The 17,596-nt window shown below is 42.6% G+C and overlaps 1 protein-coding gene across 3 annotated transcripts in view; it reads left to right on the top strand.

The window, feature by feature from the left end:
• The first annotated feature begins 1,801 nt into the window (after window positions 1–1,801).
• Window positions 1,802–17,596, top strand: part of LOC137544115 (inactive dipeptidyl peptidase 10-like) — a 158,279-nt gene continuing 142,484 nt past the window's right edge. For all 3 annotated transcript variants that reach the window (XM_068265184.1, XM_068265183.1, XM_068265185.1), the window contains exon 1: window positions 1,802–1,904. In XM_068265184.1, coding sequence (XP_068121285.1) covers window positions 1,866–1,904 — 39 coding nt within the window. In that variant the 5' untranslated portion in view covers window positions 1,802–1,865. The remainder of the gene's footprint in view (window positions 1,905–17,596) is intronic.

Raw genomic sequence — 17,596 nt, 5'->3', positions numbered from 1 at the left:
AAACACACATGCCCCCAAAGCCGTGCAAAAGTGACAACGCTGTGCTCCACTCGTGATGAACGGCAACCCCCTCACACCAGCAGCTCACCAGATGGACACCACCTCAAATCCAGGTGGGTCTAGCGCAGAGCCTTAGAGCGGCCAACTTCAAATACCAGCCTCCACAATAGATGTATCCACAGTAGAAAACCGATCCTCTTTAATGAACAGTTCCACTTGTAAAATACATAAAAACATACATAGCGTAATACAGTTGAGATAATCAGCAACGTCTGCGCAGTGTCAGCGCACTCACGTGATTTAAGAAGTTATCAGGCATCTCGGGCCTCATAGCCCAACAGTATTCAGCTGCTTATGGCGGTGCCGGCGTCCCGATCCTCCGCTCCCCGTAGCTGCTAACTTGCTTGGTCTGCGCGCCTCTTCCCTGCTGCCCAGTGACGTCAGTGCTCCTGGTCACGCCCTACGCGTTTCGTCCAATGGACTCATCAGGGGCTCCATTGGACGAAACGCGTAGGGCGTGACCAGGAGCACTGACGTCACTGGGCAGCAGGGAAGAGGCGCGCAGACCAAGCAAGTTAGCAGCTACGGGGAGCGGAGGATCGGGACGCCGGCACCGCCATAAGCAGCTGAATACTGTTGGGCTATGAGGCCCGAGATGCCTGATAACTTCTTAAATCACGTGAGTGCGCTGACACTGCGCAGACGTTGCTGATTATCTCAACTGTATTACGCTATGTATGTTTTTATGTATTTTACAAGTGGAACTGTTCATTAAAGAGGATCTGTTTTCTACTGTGGATACATCTATTGTGGAGGCTGGTATTTGAAGTTGGCCGCTCTAAGGCTCTGCGCTAGACCCACCTGGATTTGAGGTGGTGTCCATCTGGTGAGCTGCTGGTGTGAGGGGGTTGCCGTTCATCACGAGTGGAGCACAGCGTTGTCACTTTTGCACGGCTTTGGGGGCATGTGTGTTTATGATCTGAAAAAGCAGTAATGCACTATGTGCAATTTTTATCTATGTTTTGTCTATAGGTTACATTTTTATTTGGTGTGCTTTGGAAGAGGGGTAGTCTTATACGGCGAGTATACCCCAAACTCTATATTTTAACTGGAAAAGTTGGGGGGTCGTTTTATATTCCAGAATATACGGTATACTGAAATAGTCTTTTGGAAATATACTTTAAATCCCTCATTTGTTATTGATAAATAAAGGGTACACACATTATTTTTCATGTTATTATGCTGAAATACAATTCACATTCCTCTGCTGTAAAATACTGCACAATTCTGTCATAATAAGATTCAGCATGCTATGTGTTGAACACTACACAAATGACATTTTTAAAACTAACTTTAAAAAAATTGATCAACATTATCATATTAAATAAAAACAAAGTGTGATTCCACCTATATCTGGAACACCCAGTGCCTGTGTTATGAAGATGTGTGGTAATGTTTCCATTTTTTCCCCTTACCTAGCTTCTAGGACTAAAAACACAATCTATTTTATATTATTAGTATACAGTGTGCCCCTTGTACAGCCCTTTCTGCTCCAGTTGTAACCGTGTGCTATTTGTTGCATTAAGTCACTCCTCTCCTCAGCAGCTTCTAAACGACAGTCCAATTCCCCACCTCCTCCTCTCCCCTCACACTGGGCAATTTCGCTGAGAGTCAGGGCTTTTTTTTTAATGCTGTCTTTCTGATTAATTCTCCTGGTCAATACAAGATTGGCTTTCTCTAGCTGCGTGAGACTACACTGACTTGTGCTGAGACATCCCCATTCCCTGCGCTGCTGCTGAGGGAGAGGAGACACTACTACTATACTGTAACTCCACAACAGAACAAACCACCTCTTCCCTGCCACAATGCTGGTCAGCGCTCATCAGAATCTGGGGACAGACCTGGTCAGTATCTGGAAAGGTTCATTGTATTTTGATGTAGTGAGAGAGTAGGTGAACTTCTGTATATTAGCAAATGTGTGGGAAAGTCTGGCTGCAGAATTGGGCTGGAGCAGCAGACTGTGGAATGGATGGTATTCCCCCATCAATGTGTAAGGTGTCTGCTACTGCATGAGCAGAAAGGACTGGGGGCTCCTGTGTGTGGAAAACTTGTACTGATCTGCTGTAGCCTTGGCTTACTGAGCCTCTCATCATATGCTGTTACTATTATAGGTTTAGAAAATATTAATAATTGGTAGTCAGAATCTAAGTGGATGCTTGTGAGTCTACATGTGTACTTAGCTTACTAGTGTTTTCATCATTCAAACAGACCTGTATTTTCACTGTTTGTATCATCACTACATCAGCTGGTTGTTAGTTTGGACTCATCTACAACTCTTTTGGTAAAATGATAGACTGTAACTGTAAAGTGTCTGTTCTGTACTTCATTGATTTCAAAATACACCAGAGCTATCATTTCAGATTGACAGCAGTTACATTTGGGACAATAATTTCTTGTTTTACAACAGCCTCACCCTGTGTTACAGGGAGAACTGTCCTATGCATGCATATATTTGTACTTTTGACTGCAAGGTGGGGCATGGCCATCTGACATTATTCCTTCCTATTTCTTGTAATCTACTTTAATGGGGCTCTGCCCTGTTGCAGCATGCTGTACAAGGCTATGAGACACAGTGATGTCACTGGTCTATGAGTTCCCAGTGTCAGATAAGAGGATGTACTGTATAAGATGCAGGGTATTATTGACTGTCTGCCTACAGCGCACACTGCATGCATAAAGGAGGAGAGGGCTAGCAACATGACCATTTATTTTATGGTGTGATGGGGAAAGTGAATTTATCACCCAATTTATTTCAGCATCGGCAGATGTAGCCAGAAAAGTGCAGAGCTGAAGATAGATGAATCACTCACAGCGCTTGATTCAATGTTCAGGACAAGCTTGGGGTGATTTACATCAGCCTTTAATGCAATGTGCATGCTACAGATCACTGAGCGCACCGCTGGCTGTAGCACGCTGTGCTTCCTGCAACACACATGAATAGGATGAGGAGGCTTACAGTGTATTGTTTTATGAGTCAGGGGCATCCCTTTTTTAGGAAGCAGAATGCATAGAGTTCCAACAATCCTGAAATTATGGTTGGACGTTGTCTATAAAATCATTAATATTTGATACCAGCTAACTTGAGCCCTTTTATGCATAACTGTGAAGTCGTAGTGCAGTACTAGTTATCAGTTGTATTCACTACAAATATTAATATGCTAATTCAGTCTACAGCATCAGAAGCAGGAAATGTAGGCACCCAGTGGCTATTAGATTATTTGGATGCCCCATAGATGCTAATGCAAATACCGTCTATTAGGCGCCCAAAGCAGAAATGTGGGCGCGTTTTGTAAATTACAACAAAGTTTTTTTAAATTGTTATCATTTTGAAAATGAAAACGTTATAGTTTTTGAAATTTGTAATGTTTTGTATTTACAAATTATTCATTTTTTAAAATTATCATTTTTAGCATTTGGTTAGGAAGAAGAGTTTTAGGGTTAGGCCTCAAGAAGGGGGGTTTTAGGGTTTGGCGTCAGGAAGGGGGGTTTTAGGGTAAGGAGTTAGGAAGTGGGGTTTTAGGGTTAGGAGTCAGGAAGGGGGGTTTTAGTGTTAGGTGTCAGGAAGGGGGGTTGTAGGGATAGGTATCAGGAAGGGAGGGTTTAGGGATAGGTATCAGGAAGGGGGGGTTTAGGGTTAGGAATCAGGAAGGGGGGTTTTAGGGTTAGGTGTCAAGAAGGGGGGTTTTAGGGTTAGGCCTCAAGAAGGGGGGTTTAGGGTTAGGTCTCAAGAAGGGGGGTTTTAGGGTTAGGTCTCGAGAAGGGGGGTTTAGGGTTAGGTGTCAGAAAGGGGGAGTTTAGGGTTCAGTGTCTGGAAGGGGGGTTTTAGGGCTAGGCGTCAGGAAGAGTTGCATCAGGGAGGGGGGGGTTGGGTTAGAAGTCAGGAAGGTGGGTTTTAGGATTAGGTGTCAGGAAGTAGAGTTTTAGGGTTAGGCATCAGGAAGGGGAGTTTTAGGGTTAGGAGACAGGAAGAGGTGTTGTGGGGCTAGGCATCAAGAAGGAGGGTTTTAGTGTTTAGCAACAGAAGGAGAAGGGTGGCTTTAGGGTTAGGTGTCAGGAAGGGGGAGTTTTAGGATTAGGTGTCAGGAAGGAAGATTTTAGGGTTAGGCCTCAGAAAAAGGAGGTTTTAGGGTTAGGCATCAGAGGTTGAGGGTTCTGTGTCAGAGTAGGGTTAGGTTAAGTTGTAGTAAAATATTGTTAATATATAACGATATTTTATTATGATAATTTACACTATTTACACTTCAAAATGAAGAATATTTGTAGATATTAACAATAGTTTTATGAACGAAAATGAGCGCCCATTTTTCCTCATGCCCCTTTTGCATGCATGCCTGTAATCAGCGTTGGCAGTCTAAAGACTGATACACACCTTTCATTTTGATTGGCCAATCACTGACCAATTTAACCACCTCCATATAGTATGAGCGCTTACCTACACATTCTGTTCATCATATTCAAAATCTGTTAACCCCAAAACTACATGGAGGTGGTAAAATTGGTTGTGTGTACAAGGCATAAGCTATATGTGATACTGTTTGTAAAATATGTTCAGCTATTCACAAAAAATTCTGCAAGAGCCCTTTCACATGTCATTGGTTTTTATGTGCACCATTTTACAATATAGCGGTGTACATTTTCCCAGACAGGTATGTCTTCTGAACCCGAGAATGTGTTGTGCTGAACTCAAGTGTGATATGTGAACTAGAATGTAAACTAGAATGTAAAATAAAAGAAACTCTTTATTTAAATGTAAACCAGTCCAAGTAACGATAGAGTGACGTAACAATACAGAGTTGCTTATATAAGGAACGCTCAGCTTCGGACGACTTAGTTATCATGGAAGTCAAAATGTAAAAATGGGTAAGACGAAGATTTAAATGGCTTAGAAATAGGGATGATCATCGTTGCAAGAAGAGTTGGTGCTAGCATCTCTGAAACAACAACTCTGTTTGGATTTTATCACCCAACAGTATCTTGGGTGTTTGGAGAGTGGCAGTCCAGAAAAAAACTTTAATCAATAAAGACTGTTCTGGTCAAAACAGTCTGTTAAATGAGAGAGGTGAAAGTTGAGTAGCACGCATAGTCCATAGCAACAGAAGGGCAACAACAGGACAAATTACAGCTGGATTCAAAGCAGGTGGATAACAAAGCATATCGCAATGCAAAACAAGATGGACTTTGCAAAGGATGGGCTTTAGTAGCAGGAGATCATCAAGGGTGCTTTTTGTATCACAGGAAAATAGGAAAAGATGCATTTTGTGGGCCCTTTCCTCTATGCTTGATCAATCTCAAATTGGTTTGAAGAACATCAATCAGAGTTTAATCTGCTTTCATGGCCAGCTCGGTCCCCTGACCTCAATCCTATTGAGCATTTGTGGAACAAAGTCAAAAGATCACTTCAGAGCTTGGAAATGGCACCATCCAATCTGACCCAACTTAGAGCTGCCATTATGTCAGCATGGGCCAACATTCCCCAGCAACGGTATCAGCATCTTTTTGAGTCTATACCAAGAAGAATATTGGCTGTAATCAGAACTAAAGGTGGACTAACTCGTTATTAGAGGACGTCTGTAATGATCGGTGTAACACAGAGAGGGTCTGATTATTGGTGATCTGCAGTATCACCAAGAATACAGATATATACCCGATTATTGATGATCTGCAGTATCACCGATAATCAGATATATCGCTAACCTCTGGACACCAGAGAGATATGAGTTTTTTGGTGCAACAGTAAATACTTTGAGAGCAATACCTGGAGAACAGGTATCAGAGCAGTAGGCTATACTGCAAAAGAGAACAAGTGCCTTCCAGTAACCTGAGAATCTCCCGAAGGGATGGGCCAGGCCAGGAGATTGAAGGACCAGAGCGTTAGTGACACCAATAGGAGAGTGTCACTAATGATCTGTGAACTATCTCTAACTTAGGGAGATAGCTCTCGAGGTCGGGCAAGCCAGGTCGGCAACACACGGACAGATAAGTACAAAGACAGGAGACAGATTCAGTAATCCTAAGACATGCAGAGTTTGGCAACAGAATATCAGATATAGCGAAGTACCAAATCAGTAATCAGAAGAGTGGTCAGGAAAGCAGAAGGTCATAACAGATAATAAACAATGCCTAGTCTTGGTGTGAGCTCCGTGATCATCAACACCCTGGAACTAGTCTGAAGTATAACAGAATGATACTACAATTCCCTAGTCTGGGTGTGAGGTCCGTGATCATCAACACCCTGGAACTAGTCTGAAGTATAACAGATTGGTAACACAAGTCCCTAATCTGGGTGTGAGGTCCGTGATCATCAACACCCTGGAACTAGTCTGAAGTATAACAGAATGGTAATACAAGTCCCTAATCTGGGTGTGAGGTCCTTGATCATCAACACCCTGGAACTAGTCTGAATATAACAACTGGTAACACAGAATCTAACAAAAGGTCTGAGTGCTTCCACGTAGTGATCGCAACGGCAGACAACCAGCGAATGACCAGCACCCAGTATATATATCACAGCGCTCTCCAGCGCCTCCCCTAAGTGCTGGACCAATGGGAACTGGTTGAATCGTCAGCTGACCGGCATGGTCAGCTGACTCCCTTCTGGCTGTCATAAAAGTTCTGCCTCTCAGCGCGCGCGTGCGTCCTTCTGAACCTGTGTGGACTATCAGTCCCAGCCACACCAGCCATGTGTTGTGTACCACCCGCCGCGCTGGACGCGGAACCAGCCGCACCGCTATCAGGGCATGCGGCGGTTTCTCCGCGTTCCGCCATATTAGTAGATGTAGGCCTACGTGTGCAAACCGCCGCGTTGGACGCGGAATCAGCCGCCTTGTTCTGAACACACGTCGCGGCTTTTCCGCGTTTTCTCACAACGTCACAAATTTTTTGGTTGCTCAGTGTACTGCATTTTAAAAGTGTGGGAAAATTCAGTTTATGTTCCAATTTTTTCTTCACTGTTCAAAATCTAGTGACCCATTTTTTTCACCTGATTTATGAAAGGGACAACTGAAGTTTTTCATTGGTGAACTAGCCTGGAAAAGCAGAGAAAAGAAATGCTACACATAATCTAAAGTAGAGGAAAGAATCTCCATTGAAGTCAAATGAGCAAAAAAAAATGGTGAACAAGTAGTGTAGAAAAAAAATGAACAGAGGCCGTACTGACTTGTAATGAAGTGACCGAAGAGTGCAAATAAATAATACAAGTGGAGAACAAGCATTAGGCTTAGTTCACACTGGATGGAAAATCCTACTGTTTTCTGGAACAAACCACAATGGACACACAGATATGTTGATGGATTCTATATTACTTTAGACATTTTCTGATGGGAATGTTTTTTTCTATTGTGTTTGTTGTGGTGATGGAATACAAAGTCGTATCCTGCACAACTTTTGTGGACACCGGATGGAAGTCGTATAAGTCATAGATAGCAGTGTTATGTATATCCATTACAATGTACACCAGTGGACATATGAGAACAACGGGACAGTCACAGCATATTGGCTGCACTCTAGAGTGAACCCTGCCTTAGAGAAATTCTCCTTCTAGTACTTATCCACTATCAAAGTGGTGAAAAGGAGTTCTACAGTTTCACACTATTTTAGTCTGCTCTGTTCACCTTTTTATAAATATGGAGATATTCTCAAAATTGTTTTTCCGTTGAGCAGATTTATCAAAACCAGTGCAAGGAAAATTGGTGCAAAAGTGGTGCTGTTGTTCAGAGCGACCAATCATGATCCTTACTCTCGGCATCTGCTCCACTTTTATAGCAGTTTTGCTCCAATTTTCCTTGAATTATTTGTGAAACATCTGTGGTACTGAATAAAAAATGAAAAGTGGACATCACAGGATAAATATTGTGATATTTACACTTTTTCCATTTTTTATAAATTCCACAAAAATCTCATCTCCAGTGGGCAATGCACCTTCCAAAGGGGCAAAATACTCGCTCTCGTTTATATCTGTTTCTGCCCTCCTCCGTTTGCCCAAACAAGGGTTCGTTTTCCACCACAGATATAATATACAGTACACCTTAAAGAACAAGCAACACCCATGTTAACCTAGAAATAAAAAACACATATATAAGTAGATAAATACTACTTCTACTTACATAACAGATGTATTGTGCTATCCACTTAATGATTCCTGTGAATTTTACAAAGGAAAAGCAGAAAATCCTATTCTGGGCAGTGGCCATTTTGCCAAGCTAATGCTGACATCATATCCTCCCTGACTCGTGTTCCCTCCCTCCCTTCTCTTGCCCATTGTGTATTCATTAGCTGCCCTCCTCCCGGAGTCTTTTTTTTATTTACACATTCAATCACTGAGTCACCTCAGCCTTGCTTGTAAACAGAAGTGATCAGCTAGGCAGGGAAATAGATGGAAGAGGAGGAATATATTATAGATAAAAAGAACTCCCAGCATTCAAAAGAACTCCCAGCATTCAACTTTTTGGCACTGTTTGGCACTAGGGCCAGTGCTCCTAAAGTATGTGATAACTCCAAACCATAACAGCAGAAAAAGTTTTGAATGCAGGAATAGCATCTTTATCACTTAACCTCCTTCGCGGTAACCCCGTGTGTGACACGGGGTAAGCCGCCGGAGGGTGGCGCTCAGGCCCTGCTGGGCCGATTTCCATAATTTTTTTTTGCTACACGCAGCTAGCACTTTGCTAGCTGCGTGTGCATAACGATCGCTGCCGCTACCTGCCGATTCGCCACTATCCGCCGCGCCGCCCCCCCCCAGACCCCGCGCGCTGCCTGGCCAATCAGTGCCAGGCAGCGCTGAGGGGTGGATCGGGACTCCCAATGACGTCACGACGTTGATGACGTGGGTGACGACATCCCGACCCATCGCCAAGGCGACGGGGGAAGCCCTCCAGGAAATCCCGTTCTTTGAACGGGATTTCCTGATCGCCGGAGGCGATCGAAGAGGGTAGGGGGATGCCGCTGCAGAGAGGCTATCATGTAGCGAGCCCTAGGCTCGCTACATGATTTAAAAAAAATAATCACCAAAAAACGCTGCGCTGCCCCTGGTGGTTTTTAATAGACCGCCAGGGGGGTTAATACACTCAGACCAGTTGCTGTTGAAATTTGATTTTTATGGTGACAATACCGCTTTAAGAAAGCACACCTGTCCACATAATCAGTTCCTCCAATTACAACCTCTCCAACACCATGGGCAAGAACAGCGAGCTGTTGAAGGACATACAAGACAAGATTGTAGACCTGCACAGTGTTGGAATGGGCTTCAAGACCATTAGCCAGAAGCTTGGATGTATGGTGACAATTGTTGGTGCAACTATTCAAAAATGGAAGAAATATAAAATTACCATCATTCCCCTTCAGTCTGGAGCTCCATGCAAGATCTTACATGATGGGGTGTGGATGATCACGAGAACGGTAGGTGAACTGAGCACAACTACATGGAAGGAACTTGTTTATGATCTAAAGGCAGTTGGGACCACAGTCACCAAGAACGCCATTGGTAACACATTATGCCATAATAAATTGAAATCTTCCACCACCCAGAATGTCCCCCTGCTCACAAAGGCACATGCCTGTCTTTACTTTGGGAAGGAAAAGTGATTTAGAGAAGGCTTGGGAGAAAGTGCTGTGGTCAGATGATACCAAAAAAGAACTCTGTACAATTAACTTGAACAGCCATTTTTGGAGGAATAAAAATATGGTGTATAAATAAAGAACATCCCCAAAGTCAAGCATGGAAGTGGAAGCATTTTGCTTTGTAGCTGTTTTTCTTCTAAGGGTACAAGACAACTGCAGGACACCACATATAGTGACCAATGAACCTTAAAGTTTTGGGTGAGAACCTACATGCCTCTGGTAGAACAGTTAAGATGGTCCATGTATGAGCTGTCTTCCAGCATAACAATGACCCAAAACACAGAAGGTCCTGCAGTGGCCTAGCTGGTCTCCAGACCTTAATCCAATAGAAAATCTGTGGAGATAGCTGAATATTTGAGTTCTCAAACATCAGACTCCAAACCTTACTGACATGGAGAGGTTCTGCAAAGATGAGTGGGACAAAATCCCTTCTAAGATGTGTGTAAATCTGGTTGTAAATGATAAGAATCTGTCTGACCTCTGTGATCACCAACAAGGGCTTTGCCACCAGGTAGTAAGTCATCTTTTGATAGGGGATCAAAACTGATTTGACTCATTACAGTGCACATCAACCTCTGACTTTGGGGTACTGAGTTTTTTTTTAAGGTTCTTTTGTTGTTTTTCTGACGCTAACAGCTACAGTAAACCTACTTAACAAGTAAAATCATCAGGGGATCAAAAACTTCTTTCCCTCACTGTAATTACTGAATATGAGCAACAAGCAGCAAAACCTTAATAACCTCCATTTGAATTTAAAAGGTTTTTACCAATACTTGTTTTTCAAAAGAGACTGATTCAGAACCTGAGCCTTAAAGCGCAGAACATCACTATAGATGGAATCTAGCACAGTAGCCATCTAATAAAATGATAACATTGCCCTGTGATAACTGGTAAGCGGAATAATCCACTGACTCCTCCTTACCCATATTGGGCTTGATTCATTAAACCGTGTTAACTCATAATCATGGCCGTTTTCGCATTGCAAATTTACTCGCATAATCGCGAATTTTCACGTGAAAACGTGTGTGAAAACAGCCGTGATATGCGTTGTCATGGTTTAGTGAAGCAAGCCCATAGAGTGCAGCAGTATAATGTGCTGCTTCAGGGAGCACTCGGAAATGAGAGTTTTTAAAAGGATGAAGGGTCCTTTAACTTGGGAATGGAACAGTAGTTTACAGCACTATAAAGTGATAGAAGAAACATTGGAACCCGCTACAGTTCAGCCAAATAACAGCGATTGGAATATCGATTCCTCCTTTAATTAAATGAATCTGTTAACTCTTGTTCTGAAACCAGCAGTTGTTTTTTTCCTCACTTAATTATGTATTATAAGGGCTATTTTCCACTGAGTGCGTTTTCGCTAGGTAAACTTTGAACTAATGAAAACTGTGCAGAGATGTTTGCAACATCATTTTTCCCAGGAGTACAGCAAAATGGCACAGCAATCGCACTGCTATACGATTTTTCTGAGATTTGGCAATTTAGAATATTTTACCACCATTATTTTTCCTTCCGTCGTGCATACGCAGCGCTATCGCTGCAGGGGAAATGTTGAACTATGATGTCCACATAGAACAGTACATTATGACTGAATGTACTGTACTATGTGGACAGCTTTTAAACCTTGTACACAGGCAAGACGCTTTTGGCAGAGGCAGCCATTTGGTCCCACCTCTGTTGAGACTCGAACGTATGCATGGCAGCCCTGATGCTAAGCCAAAAGATCAGAAGTATCGTATCAACTCGGCAAAGTGCAGACTGAGCCCATTGTTCTTCTCCTCACCCCTCCCAATCTGTTGTGCACCACACATCACCTCTCCTTCTCACTCCATAGCAACAGATGTATCGCTATCCTCGCTAGAATAGTAATGCTTCTGTACAGCACTCAGCTCCAAACTGTCACCCCATGAATTGTACCCTGTCAATCACAGTCCTCTTACGTGTGCATAAGTCTTCCTTAAAGGACACCTGAATTGAGCAGGACATGGAAGCTGCCCTATTTATTTCCTTTAAAAACAATACCAGTTACCTGGCAGTCCTACTAATCATTCTGGTCAGTAGCATCTGAATCACACACCTGAAACAAGCATGCAGCCAGACGCGTATCTTGCAGGGTGCACATAGGGCACCTGTTAGAGGCATCCCTTGTCACTCCTCCCCAGGGGGGCGCATTATTGTGGAGTGAATGGGAGAGTTTGTGCAGCCGGTGACTCTTCTTTACTCCCAGCCAGGTCTGTGTGTCTGCCCGCTGCGCGAGTCCCAGCCATTCACCTCTCCATACACATACTTTGTCTGGTTAGGCACAGCTACCCATGGAGCATCAGCCAGTATAGTGCCGCTCGCTTAATGGCTGCCAGCCGGTCATCCCCTCCTGTGATTGGCCAATCGCAGCATGGAGCGGTGCTGGCATGCCACTGGGGCTGATGGGATGGGAGGACTGTCTGCCGAGTGAGAGGCAGAGTAGATCGTGCGCCCATCAGGGCTGGATTTCTGGAAAGGCCAGTAAGGCCACAGCCTAGGGCGATAAAATTAGATAAGATAAGAAGGGCGGCATGACTTGGAGAGAGAAGAGGTCATATGTCAAAGTAAATCATCTCTTCTGGTCCCGCAGCGCAGCCATCCAGCGCCCTGCTCTGCACTAATAGCTGAATTCCAGAGTTCCCCAATCCCTGCTTCTCTCTCTCTCTCTCTCTCACTTCTTGATGTTTTATAACAATCATTCTTCTGTATGATGGACATACAAGTGGATGTGAGAAATAAAAGGGATTTACATTACAAAGCAGATAGAACTGATAGATAGATAGATAGTTCTGCTGAGTTTTAATGCAGGCATTCACAAACATCACTGAGCTCTGCTAGTTTCTTTTACAGCTTTGACACTGACCCCAGCAGACAGTTGTTAATTAATGTATCTAATCCTAATTCATGACTATTTTTCTTAGCTAGCAGTGGTCTCTTCTCTTCCTTAGTTAACTCTTTCCTGACTCATTTTCTGTCCTCCAGCTCCTACCATCTATGAGACCTGCAAGAATAAAAATGCTGTTTTTTTCCCTTTCATTGCTAAACTGTTATTTTAAAGGACACCTGAGCAGTGGTGCTCATCCAATATTCGGGTATCCGAACTACCCAGATAATCCGAACTTTTTCCACTATCCAAACTTTGAATAGCTATTCGGATATTTTTAAAAATCCGAATAGCACTATCCGAGCAAACTCGTATTTCCCATCTGAGAGAGAGAATTTTTTTTTTGAGGGAGGATTTTAAGTCCCCACATCATTAAAAAAACATGATGCTACATGCCTCATTTACCCTAAAAAAAACGTTTTAAAGGCAATTTAAAACCCACTTCCGGTTTTCTACCCAGATATCCGAATCTGGGCAGATATCTGGGATACTGGGATATCCGATTCGGGTTCCAAAATTTCAAACTCTGATATCCGATTCGGATCGGATATCTAGGTATCCGGATCCGAATTCAATCCGGATTTTGAAAAGGGGTATCCGAGCAGCACTGCACCTGAACTGTTACTACCTCTATGCTAGTGTGTATGGTTTGGCATCCTTCTGCTTTCCTGTAGTAGTAAAGCATTGTACCATTTTAGCCATCAGCGAAAGCAGAGAGTTTTGAATCAGGGTGATACCATTTATTGGCTTAAAAGAAAAAGAGTAAGTTTTCTGCTAATAAGCCTTCTTCAGACTTTGTTCCAGTATACTGTCAATATGTTAGAGCACGCTACCATATGTACATTCAGCATTCAAAAGAGATTCATAGATTTTTCAGCAAATATAAATAAATGTCATTCAGATGCTTTAAAGTGGAGCTGAACTCTTGCACAGGACTGAAGGACAACAGAGAACTGTACCATGTATGTATTTCGAGAGCCTGTCTAATTCCCCCTCCTCTGTGTCACAAGTTGTAATTTGATCTCTACACTGTGTCACCTGACTGCCACAACATCTAAGTTTATTTGAAAGCACAGGATGTTAAAAATATGTCTGCTTCCATAAAAGCAGGAAGTAGACACACTGCAGATTTATTGCAGGATTTGTATCAGCTGTAACAAAGAAATGTTTTTATTTAAAGGTTATGTTGTTGCGTATCTTTTAGAGCAGAGAGGAAGTTCTGAGTTCAGGTCCACTATAATTACAACAGAACATCCAAAGTGGGTCTTGACAGGATGTTTGCTACTTACCTGTTCTCTGTTTTGGATGGGCTTCTCTCTATTGCACTGCCCTGCCACCTGTTTGTGGCTCCGACTGCAGCCAGTCGCACAGAGGACAAAGAAGCAGCGCATGCTCTGGCCACTCGCACTCCCTACCACCTGTTTGTGGCTCCGACTGCAGCCTGTCGCACAGAGGTCAAAGAAGCTGTGCATGCTCTGTCCACTCGCGCTTCCTGTAATTTCTCGCTCCTGCCCAGATGTGCACAGCAACCGAGGCCGGTACAGTGTTACGCATTCTTGACAAGTACCGGTCATACATCAGCATCATTTCTCAAGTATGCATACCCAGAACACTATCGGCCGCTGTGAACATTCGGGCAGGAGCGCAAATTACAGGAATTATTTGCTGAATGGGGGGCAGGGCAGCACAACTGAAAAGAGCCCATTCAAACCAATGATCGCTAGTCAGAGTGTTGGACAAAATATTTTTTTGGGGGGGGGGGCACTTGGAGACAGCAGGCCTAGGGCACTGGAAAGTACAAATCCGGCCCTGGCGCCCATACACTTGCTGTGCTGGACAATGTGCACAGAGATGCACTCAGAGCTGAGACTAGAGGCAGCTCTCAGCCAAGTTAAGGAGAGGTACTTTATTATACCAACCAGTTTAACTGTTTTCCAGAACATGCATGTGTGTGTGTGTGTGTGTGTGTGTGTGTCCATCATGACATTAGCATCATCATCAAACATTCATTGCTTGCCATAGGCACTGATTTCCCTAAATATGCCTCTGCATGCAGCTAATCTAGTCAGATTTTTGTTAGAAAACTCTGATCTGCATGCTTGTTCAGGATCTATGGCAAAAAAAATATCAGGATCAGCTGGAAATAAATATAGCAGCCTTTTTATCCCTCTTACTTTAGTTGTCCTTTAGGATTTTGACTGCAAGTGTATATGGCCAAATCTAACAGGTGTAAAGCCAGCAATATATAGTCCAAATGCAGGGACTTATTTTCATCAGATCAGATCAGTTTAATGGGTCTGAAATCTCTTCACTGTCATGCTTTTGTTTGGTAACATTCAGTTCAGTTTGTGCAGTATATCAATCAATAGAGCTACTGGTGTTACAGTAAATCAGCATCAATCAGGCAGGAACTTGACTGGCAGGTGTATAGTTTTATAATGCAAACAGTAAAAAACTGTGTTGAGCAGTGGTTCAGTCAGATGACCTTTGAGCAGATCTCTGATGAAATCTGATTAAGATTAGAACATCCTCTACAGTTCATTGATCGCTGCACCACAAATTATATTCTGTCAGTTGTTTTCTCTGACAGGGCTGCTCAGCCCATTTATAGTCTCATTAAGCTGAATAATCAGACTGGTTGTCAGAAGTGCAAGATTCTAGACTTATATTTTCTTCAAATGGTCCTAAACTGAAACAAAAGCTGTACCACCCCACTTACTAAGTCTTGGTGTCTCCTTGCTAGAATGGTCAGTAGATGAGACAAGGCAGGTCCCCCTCTAAAGCAGGAAGCCAAAGATTTTAGTAATGCAGTATTGCCCATGTGTGTGATCATGTTCTGACATCTATAATGGTGCATAAGCTAATAGATAACATCAGATGTGGGCATGCCACACTTCTGTTAGCCAGATGTATAGGAATTAATGAGACTCATCCGAGTTCTGCAGGGCTTACTTTGACAATTCAAACAGACACCTTGGGATGGTAATAAGTACCTGTAAGTCTACATCTCAACCTTTCTGTTCATTTAATTATTTTAGTATAAGTTCAGGTCTGTTTAAATTGAAATCCACGTATTAAAGGTAGTAATAGTCAGTTACAACTATATGTAGTAATAGTCAGTTACAACTCTATGAACTACTGGAAGAGACTCTATTGTTATGCAGCTTGGTCACCTCCTCTCCCTCTCACATTCAGGACTTCTCATGAGTGTCACCGCTACTTTGGAACTCCCTACCACAGCCTATCCATCATGCTCCAAGCCTAAAAATTTCAAGCGTACCCTCAAAACACACCTTTTCAGAAAAGCTTATAATTTTCTATAGCTAGAATTTAAAGCTTACAGCCTCATCTGCCAACCACTTTGTCTCTATCTACTCCCTCCGTGTCTCAACCACACTACATTCTAGATCGATCATTCTCAACCTTTTTACAGGAGGAATCCTGTAAATAATTTTTGGATCTCAAGGATCTCAAGGAACCCCTGCAAATCCTTTTTGGATCTCAAGGTACCCCTGCATTTATTTTGCAGGAGGCATGGTCTTTTAAAGTAGGTGTGGTTGTTTATTTCACTACCCCCTATTACAGTGTCTCCTTATTCTAGTGCTTTTTATTAATGTGCTTCTCTTTACAATACCCCCTATTATAAGGTGGTCTATCATATTTCTCCCACCACCACGATGGTGGGAAAAGCCAAGGAGCCCCTGCAGAGTACTCAAGGAATCCTGGGGTTCTAGGGAACCCTGGTTGAGAAAGCCTCTTCTAGATTGTAAGCTTGCAAGAGCAGGGGCCTTCCCATTTTGTTTCCTGTTGATGTGCAATTTATCAAATGATCACCCATAAGTATTGAAAACTACACATCAGTTGTAAGTATCTGTACTTGTATCACTAATTGTACAGTATGTTGAACTGCTCATCTATCTATGCTCCCCATTGTTATACTGTATGTTTTGCACGTTCTACAGAATATGTTGGCGCTCTATAAATAAAAAAATAATAATAATTTAACCAACTCCAGCTTCACCATTTGTTCAGCAATCCAACACAGTCTAAATACTTATTCACATGAAGCCAGTGGAACACCTTTAGAAAAAGATCCAGCCAGCAGCATTTTAAAGAAATAGGCAAGCAGCCCCTTTCACGTGTATTGAATGTGACTGTAGCACACTCCATGCCATTGCTGGCAATGAGTGGTGTAAACTGCTCAGCACTAATTTTACTGTGTATGGCCTCAGAGGGAGCGTGGGCTTGAGTTAGTTTAAAAGTCATCCTGGGCATTATAGATAATGGGTTCACCAATGGCAAACATGACCAAAGATTTAGATTAGCACACTTGCAAATACCCATTGTTTGTGAAAAAGATCATGCAAGCAATCTTCCTACACTATTCCTGGCAGCATAACTACTAGGGATGTTCAATAAGACACTAATTATTTCAAGTAGATGGACATTTTATGCAAATTTTGGACAAAGGTATGCTCCTTGGAACTGGGCCTATTTGATTGTTCAAATTCCAAATGCATAACATTTGCATCAACTCAACATTTTTTAGCATTTCAATCATTCCTAATAACTGCTAATGAACTTGTTCAAAAATACTTTTTTTATTCAATTTTACAACCCAGAGGGCAGCAGTGGACATGTGCTCCTTGATGATCAGGCTGATCGAATGTCAATTCTACAGGGTGGGCCATTTATATGGATACGCCTTAATAAAATGGGAATGGTTGGTGATATTAACTTCCTGTTTGTGGCACATTAGTATATGTGAGGGGGGAAACTTTTCAAAATTGGTGGTGACCATGGTGGCCATTTTGAAGTTGGCCATTTTGAATCCAACTTTTGTTTTTTCAATAAGAAGAGGGTCATGTGACACATCAAACGCATTGGGAATTTCCCAAGAAAAACAATGGTGTGCTTGGTTTTAATGTAACTTTATTCTTCCATGAGTTAATTACTTGTTTCTGACCACTTATAACATGTGCTGAATGTGCTGCCCATTGTTTTGGATTGTCAATG

Source organism: Hyperolius riggenbachi, chromosome 2 (assembly GCF_040937935.1).
Source record: "Hyperolius riggenbachi isolate aHypRig1 chromosome 2, aHypRig1.pri, whole genome shotgun sequence".
Taxonomy (NCBI): domain Eukaryota; kingdom Metazoa; phylum Chordata; class Amphibia; order Anura; family Hyperoliidae; genus Hyperolius; species Hyperolius riggenbachi.
Note: the sequence above shows the minus strand (reverse complement) of the source record. Positions and strands in the feature narration are given on the sequence as shown.